Source organism: Zalophus californianus, chromosome 2 (genome assembly GCF_009762305.2).
Source record: "Zalophus californianus isolate mZalCal1 chromosome 2, mZalCal1.pri.v2, whole genome shotgun sequence".
NCBI classification, from domain to species: Eukaryota; Metazoa; Chordata; class Mammalia; order Carnivora; family Otariidae; genus Zalophus; species Zalophus californianus.
The window spans coordinates 57304475-57313629 of record NC_045596.1 but is presented as its reverse complement, the minus strand read 5'-3'; the positions used below and the strand labels follow the sequence as shown (position 1 = coordinate 57313629).

General features: G+C 37.5%; 1 protein-coding gene across 1 annotated transcript; it reads right to left on the bottom strand.

Annotated features, from left to right (window-relative positions):
* Nucleotides 1-1235: 1235 nt before the first annotated feature.
* LOC113925109 (small ubiquitin-related modifier 3-like) lies at nucleotides 1236-1614 on the bottom strand. Its single transcript, XM_035726248.1, has one exon. It carries the CDS (start codon nucleotides 1612-1614, stop codon nucleotides 1279-1281), a length of 336 nt encoding a protein of 111 aa, XP_035582141.1. The 3' UTR covers nucleotides 1236-1278.
* Between the last annotated feature and the right edge of the window lie 7541 nt (nucleotides 1615-9155).

Below are 9155 nucleotides of genomic sequence, written 5' to 3'. Positions count from 1 at the left end.
GATGCCTCCAGCTATACTTTTCTTTTTCAGGATTGCTTTAGCTATTTAGGGTCTTTTGTGCTTCCATACAAATTTTAGGATTGTTTGTACTAGCTCTGTGAAAAATTTTAGCACAATTTTTTTTGACAGAATACCAACTATATTTACCGTTTACAGTAGCAAAGGACAACAGATAATGTACAAATTGGTGAATAAGCAGAACAGAGCCAGCAGACATCCCACGCATGCCGGAACAGCAAAACACAAAGGAAATGCGAACACCTTCAGCAAGATTTCAGGCAAGCAAGAGATGACGGTCATGGTCATGCTCTGTGACTAGAACAAGGCAGCAGTGGGGTCCATACACAAAGACAGAAGGAAAGACAGAAGGAAAGGAGGACAAAGACAGAAGGAAAACTATCAGTTTAACTGGTACAGATCCCAAAACATTTCACAGAACTGAAATCATATACTAAAGCGTAAGTCCCATACCTATTTGGAAAGCAGCACAGCCCAAATCCGTGAGGGCGACACGGAGTCACCTTTCCATGGGTTCCAACATACTCTGAACCAGGACTTTCACACAAAAACAAGTGCAAATTCAGCAATACTGAATCTTGCTTTTTTATAGAGAGACCACAATTAGAGGAGGAGAAATCTGAGGCCACACTATGACCAAGTGAGACGCATGGGGACTGCTTTCTTCTCTATTAAGGGGAAAGGCCCGTTTCTGCAGCCCCAGGCTCCAGGCAGTGAGTGCTGATGCCCAAGGCCACGTTACTGAAGGACCTGCTTATTTTCCCTTTTAAAAAGCATTCCAGTATTTTCCCTTCAACTTTACCATATCCTGAAATGCAATATTTAGCATTTAAAAAACCTGTGCCATACAAAATAGTAAAAGTCTGTCTCCCATCCCCAAACCGCCCCCAAAACTTGTCCAACAGAAGCACCCCCACTGTGGTGCCGTGAGCTATCCACTGGAATAAGTGGTGCAGGGGCGGAGATCAACCCCTGGGGTCAGATCCCCATCTAGACTAAAAGTGGACATTCAGACCACAAGTTTGGGGGCAAAGTTAGAGGGGAGAAAAAACAAAAATGAAAGCAAAAACAAACCCAAAAACCCTCACAACTCACTTCACCCCAACAAAGACAAGTGTGACTGGCCCGCTTCCAGCTGCAGGCTCCCCCCTGCAGACAGAGTTCTGAGTTGCCCTCACAAAATGTCAAAGAGAGGGAGGTAATTTTGGTGACTGTCCCCAGGTTTCCGCAGACTCCGTTGTGATGGGTATGGTCACTTGTTCACTCTTCAGCAGATGCAGGGACGACACGGAGGGGACAGAGACAGCCGCTCTGCCAGGAGCCCCCCGTCTGCTGCTGGAACACGTCGATGGTGTCTTCGTCCTCCATCTCCAGCTGTGCGGCGGTGTCTGTTTCGTTAACTGGCTGCCCATCAAACCTGAATCTAATCTGTCTCATTGATAAGCCCTGCCTCTCGCAGTAAGCCTTCATCAGCTTGCTCAGCGGGGTGTGTCCCTTGATTTTGAAGTGGACCACGGAACCGTCCTGCCCGGCCACCTTCAGGTTGATGTGGTCGTTCTCTGTCTTCACGCCCTCCTTGGGCTTCTCCTCGGACATGGCTGTGCGCGGCGGCGGGGAAGCAGGCAGCGCCGGAGCCCGCGAGTCAAGCTCTCCGCCCGCGGCTCTCCCGCCGCAACTGCTCGCGGGGCCGCGCTTTGCCCCCCAAATCCTTAGCACAATTTTTAAAAATCCTATTCTACCTAAAGTTCATTTGGAACATGTGCTCATATAATATGCTAATTTATTATGCATGAATTGCTATCCATTCCAATGCTGAAATCATGCTTTTTATCCAGGCTGGGACTAGGATAAAGGCAAGTGCCTCAGATGCAAAATTTAATTCGTTGTCAAAGAACTCAGTGATTATGATAAGTAATGTTTAATGCATTATTTTTAAAAACATCAAAATTAATGCTGAAAATCCCCTGATGAACAGAATTATCAACATTTAAATAAAGAGAAGATCAGTAAAAATGCCAAACCAAGCCATACTGATGCCTGAGGCCAAAAGAAAAATCAGTAATACTCATACAGGGTTAAACCTTTTTATCTCCATCGACTCTCAGATGACTTTGCCACAATCTTACTAATAAGACTGAATTCATCTGATCGAAACTTCATCCCATTTCCTCCTCTTCGTTCCTCAAATCAAAGAATCCACTTTTCCTTTACTTCTGTCTCCGAGATGTTCTCCCTGTAAGAATTTGGTGTATACTTGGACCCAACTTCTGTTCCAGTATAAGTCTTTCCCTTATTTTTGTTGATGGTACAACCACACTCCCAGATACTTAAGAATCTGAGTCTGAATCTGCTGAATATATCTGAATACATCTGAATCTAAGTCTTAAATCTGCTGCTGGTAAGTCTACCTCTCTGTCAACAGCTAGAACCATTAAATTGTAAATTCTATTTCTAATTATGGAATCTAACCCAATTCAACATTGCTGTTCCTGCTGATGCTCTCTCCTTATTTTACATAACAGCTGTGTTTGCAACCACTTTTACCAATACAGTTTTCAATCTACTGCCAGTTAAATATTGTTAAAGCACCTCCTTTACCATGCCCTTCCTTCACTACTACAGTGCAACCTCTGGAAGGAATTTTTCTCTTCACCTTTTTTTTTTTTTTGGCAGGTGAAACAATTTTATTTCACAGTTGTCTTTAAAACCACAAAGACACTATGTTCTTCATATAAAAACATCAGTACAGATACCTATACTTTCTAGAAAATGATTATATAGACCCTCTCCAAGAAAAATGCACACCATTATATAGTTTCAGACAAGCTGCTAGGGAAAAACACATCTGGACTGATTCCTAAGTATAGATTATTGTCATCAGTACATGTTCCTGCATTCTTACAGATTTGATAATAAACATACAGACTGGCTTTCTTTTCACTTCTGTTTCCCAAGAGCCAGCCAATTCTTCCATTAAATCTTCACTGTTAAGTAAAGCCAGAAATACTCTCCCTGCCTCTATCTGACTATGGAATTTTTGCACTAGTCACATGTGATTTAAACCTCTAGTTTTGATCTCATGCACTTCATCTCTTAATAAGAGATCGCTCAAAAAATTGTAAGCTCCCAAAAAACAAGGTCCATATATATACTTTCAATGTCAAGTCATGTTGACTCTTCCTGTGTGTGTGTGTGTGTGTGTGTGTGTGTGAGAGAGAGAGAGAGAAGAGAAATGAATGAGCAAATAATCACTTTGAATCTCCTTATCTCATATTTACCCCACATTATAGATTATATAGCACTAGCCACTTAAGTGCTGTGGGCCCTGAGGAGAAAGCAGAGTAGTTCATGAAACTTCAGAAATAAAATGTCTCCCTAGGGAATTAAACATTTTGTTGTTGTTGTTTACAGGTTAGAAAACTAAAATGTTTTAAAATGTTCAACATGTTTTCAGCCCAAGGGAGATGCTAGAGTGCAGCCAAATATATTAACACTGTCACATTAAAATAAAGTGGATATTTTTCAAGCTTAGGATGATTATCTCAAGTATGCTTCTGAGAACATGACACAATTTTTACATTAATGTAAAGTAATATTCTACCAAAATATTACTTTGACGTATTATCACATAATACCCATGCTTATAACTATACAAACCAAAAATTTTTTATCTTCTACAGTAATAAGTGGGCTTATACTAAAGCTGGAGAACTAGCTTTTCTCATATCTCAGATACTCCAGAAAAAAAAATACTCCTAAAAAAAGAGACATCCAGAAAATGCCTTATAGACTTCCAATTGCAGTTTTAAGAAACAGCCAGTTATCTGACAAGTTTTCCTTGAGCTGCCCTACTGAGCACTCCTCCAGGTTGGGAGCTATGTAGAGTAAGAAGAAACCATGATTCCTGCTTTCAAAGAGCCTGCTGTTTGGGATGAACAAAAGCCTTATAAATTATGTAAAAAATAAAGTACAACATAACACACAACCCAGCACTAAATCACTTGCTTATAACTGCCCTAAGAATACAAATAAAGGTGACACCCACTGAGGGTTAGAGCTTCATAGCAAGTATTGTTAATATTTGGGGAAAAGAAAATAGGTAAGAATTCTATGAAAATATGGAGAGTAAACCAAAGCATAAATGGACACTTGAGCAAAGCAACACTAGGACAGAAAACAAGTGAATCTGAAAATTCAAGTGCAATTTGGGTCAATTCAGGTACTAAGATAAACAATAGAAGTAAGCTGGCAGATGTTTAGAATTTCCAAATTATATATGCTTTTCCTTCATTTAATAATTATTATTATAGAAAAATATATTAATAATATAAGCAAATATTTAATCTGTCCTAGCAAAATTTGACTCATGAAATCTGGCTATATTTGTTGAGAGTTAATTCTGAAGTCATTGAAATCCCCTAGTCTTAGGGATATAATCATTCATACATTCATTATTTCATTCAAGCAATATTTTTAAATGCTTGCTATATTCCAAAGGGGGGCCCAGGTATGAATGCATTTAAAAGCTCTCCAAGAAATTTTTTTAAAAGATTTTATTTATTTTGCTGAGAGAGTGAGAGAACACAAACAGGGGAAGCAGTAGAAGGAGAGGGAGAAGAAGCAGGCTTCCCACCGAGCAGGGAGCCCGATGCAGAGCTCGATCCCAGGAGCCCCTCTCCAAGAAATTTTTGAAATACAGTGAGGATTCCCTATTTTAGGGAGGTACAGGTTTTCCACTTGAGTGTGCAAGAATTGAGCAATAAACTTGTTGAAACTGCAACATTATGGCTTTTCCTGATGCTAAATAAATCCCAGTAATCTGCAATATTAAGCAGTTCCAGCCCCTCTGTTTTAGATGATTAAACCAAATTCCACATTGAGAATATGTCCCTAGGACCAGAACTGAGTGCAAAAGCAATTCCACTTAAGGCCATGATGGAATATCTGGAACTAGACTTACTCTCTAACCATATACAATTAGACAACTGGGAAAAATAAATAAAACAACTGTTTTTCAATATCAGCTAACAGGGGTGGCAAGACTTATCCCTTAAAGAAGAAAAATGGAAAAGGTGAGCCCCTTATTTACCCTGGCTTTATGCCTAAAGATGCTTTCTGAGCCCTGGTGCACAGAGGGGGATCCCAACTACAGCACAGAGGTTTGACTTAATTAAGAGATGGGGATTGGAGATGGGAAGGGCTAGGCATCTGGAATTTGTAAATAAAGTACCAAAAAGGAGGAAATTTTAGAGAAAGCACACCAGCAATCTGAATAGGACTCCCATTAAGTCTTTCACTTAATATAAATCTGCTTAGGGTTAAACTCCATACCAAGCAAAGGAAAATCAAAGAATAACTATAATCTAAAGTATTCTGGCCTCATACATTGCTGAGAGATATTAAAATCCCTACTATATCAGAAAGACCTCTCACTGAACACACAGGAATTCAGTACTGAATCCTAAAAGGCCATGCCTCTATAATGTTACTCTAGTCCTAAAGTAAAGGCTATTTTAGAACTACAAAGACAAAAAAGTAAATCAACTTTTTTTTCAAAACAACTTTAACACTCTTTAAAGGAAGACAACAAAAACCAGCATTCACAAGTGTAACATTCATATCTTCAAAAAGTTACAAGACATGAGAAAGGTAGCAAAACAGGACATAGAACCCAGAGCAATATTATTCAGGAGAAAGACAAAAACAAAGGCATAATGGAATTAACAAACAAGGACTTTAAAATCAGTATTACATGTATGTTCAAAAATTTAAAGCAAAACTTGAACATAATGAGATAAGAAATGGAAAATATAAAAATTATTTTCTAAAGACACAAATGGAATTTTTAGAGGTGAAAAATACAAGATTGGAAATGAAAAACTCATTTGGGTGGGATTAAGAGCAGTTGAAAAACTATTGAAAAAATGACCAGTGACCTTGAGCACATGGTAATAAAAACTATCCTAACTGAAGCACAGAGGTAAAAAATGATTGAAACCTCTGTGACTTGAGGTAAAATCAAGTAGTCTAATATACTTAATTTTTAAAATTTGAATATAGGGACGCCTGGGTGGCTCAGTCAGTTAAGCATCTGCCTTGAGTTCGGGTCATGATCCCAGGGTCCTGGGATCGAGTCCCACATCGGGCTCCCTGCTCAGCGGGGAGTCTGCTTCTCCCTCTGCCTCTGCCTGCCACTCCCCCTGCTTGTGCTCTCTCCCTCTCTCTCTCTCTCTGACAAATAAATAAAATCTTAAAAATAAACAAATAAATTTGAATATAGTTGACACAATGTTACATTAGTTCCAGGTGTATAACAGCAATTCAACTTCTCTACATGTTATGCTATATTCTCCACAAGTGTAGCCATCACCTGTCACCAAACAATGCTATTACAATATCATTGACTATATTCCTTATGCTGTGTCTTTTATTCCTGTGCTGTATTCATTCCATAGGTGAAGGCCTGTATTCCCCACTCCTCTTAAGCCATTTTGCCCATCCCTCCACCTTTCTTCCCCTCTGGCAACCATAAGTTTCTCATCTGTATTTATAGGTCTGATTCTATTTGTTTATTCATCTGTTTTGTTTTTCAGATTCCACATGAGTGAAATCATATGGTATTTGTCTTTCTCAGTCTGACTTATTTCATGTAACATAATATTATCTAGGTCCACCCATGTTGTCTTAAATGACATGATCCCATCCTTTAAATGGTTGCATAATATTCCAGTACGTGTGTGTGTGTGTGTGTGTGTGTGTGTGTGTGTGTGTGTGTGTGTGTGTGTGTGTGTACATATACAACATCTTTATCCATTCATCTATCAATGGACATTTAGGTTGCTTCCATATCGTGGCTATTGTAAATAATGGGTCAATAAATATTGGGGCATATATAGTTTTTCAAATTAGTGATTTTGTTTTCTGTGGGTGAATATACAGTAGTGGAACTGTATGGCATTTCTATTTTAAACTTTTTGTGGAACCTCCATAAAGTTATCCATAGTGGCCCCATCAACTTATATTCTCACCAACAGTGCATAAGTGTTCCTTTTTCTCCACATCTTTGCCAACACTAATATTTTGTCTTTTGATTCTAGTCATTCAGACAACATAAGGTGATATTTCATTGTGGTTCTATTTCATTTGCATTTTCCTTATGATTAGTGATGTTGAGTATCTTTTCATGTGTCTGTTGGCCACCTATATGTCTTCTCTGAAAGAGTGTCTTTTCAGGTCCTATGCCCATTTTTTAATCAGATTGTTTGTGTTTTTCTGGTGTTGAGTTGTAGAAGTTCTTTATATATTTTGGATATTAACCCCATATCAGATATATGATTTTCAAATAATATACTTTTAATAGGAGTTTTAGATGAAGAGGAGAGATATAAAGGGGCATTAAAAAGTTTTGAAAAAATTATGGCCAAAATTTTCTAAATTTGATAAAAACTATAAACTCAGATTCAAAAGTTTAGTGAACTCTAAGCTACATAAACAGAGAATATGAGATCAAGTCACATCATAATCAAACTGTAACAAAGCAAAAACCAGAAAAAAATGTCTGAGTAAAAGAATCACTTCTTATAAACAAAAATAGTTTGCCAACTTCTCCTAAGAAACAACATAAGCTAGAACACCATGAAATGGCATTTTTTGAAGTGCTAAAAAACAAAACAAAACAAAAAACCCAAACCGAATTTGTTAACTAAGATTATACTGGTGAATTCAATTTGCTACTATTTTGTTAAGGATGTTTTGCATCTGTATTTATAATTAATACTGGTAATTTTTTTGTAGTGCCTTTGTTAGGTTATAATAAAAGGATTATGCTGGTTCCATAAAACAAGTTAGTGTTTTTTCCTTTTTTAATTTTTATTTGCATAACATTGATATTTCTTTCTTAGAAGATTGATAGAATTTGCCCATGACTTACAGTTCTTTTTGTGGAAAAGCTTGTGAAGATATAATAATCAAGATGGTATGATATTGGCAAAAACTATAGGCATAGTGACACAGGAACAGAATATGGTCCAGAAATAAGCATACCTATTATGGACAATTGATTTTTGACAAAAGTACCAATGTAAAGTGTCAGTGGGGCTAAGGTAGTCATTTCAACAAACTGATCAACACCATATATATGTGTGGGGGAAAAAAACCCCACTTGATCCTTACATTATAAACAAAAATTACCTTGAAATGGATCATGGACATAATGTAAAAGCTGTTACTATAAAATTTTAGAAGAAACTCACTTTGGAGCAAAGACCTTATTATTATTATTATTATTATTATTATTATTATGTTAATCACCATACATTACATCATTAGTTTTTGATGTAGTGTTCCATGATTCATTGCTTGTATATAACATCCAGTGCTCCATGCAGAATGTGCCTTCTTTAATACAAGACTGTTGAATCACAGACCTGTACCTCTGAAACAAATAATACAGCATATGTTAAAAGAAAAAGACCTTATATATAGGTCACACAAAAAGCATAAATGATAAGAAATGGGAAAATCTGACTTCACCAAAATTAAAAATTTCTGTTCTTAAAAAAGATGAAGACACAAACCATAAAACTCCCAGAAAAAAGCATAGATGAAAAGCTCTTCTTATTAAAGATTTTTAAAATTTAAAAAAATTTTTTTAAAAGATTTAATTAATTTATTTGACAGAGAGAGGGACAGTAAGAGAGGGAACACAAGCAGGGGGAGTGGGAGAGGGAGAAGCAGGCTTCCTGCCGAGCAGGGAGCCCAATGCGAGGCTTCATCCCAGGACCCTGGGATCATGACCTGAACCGAAGGCAGACGCTTAACAACTGAGCCACCCAGGTTCCCCTTCAAGATTTTTTTAAGTAATCTCCATACCCAACATGGGACTCAAACTCATGACCCTGAGATCAAGAGTCACAGGCTCCAGCAACTGAGCTGGCCAGGCACCCCAGTGAAAAATCTCTTTGACATCAGTCTGGAGAGGAGTTTGGATTTGACATCAAAAACAAAGTGAAACTACATCAAATTAAAAAGTTTCTGCACAGAAAAGAAAAAAAAAAACAGTTAAAAAAATGAAAAGGCAACCTACAGAATTGGAGAAAATTTGCAAATCATATACCTGTTAAGAGGTTAATATCCAA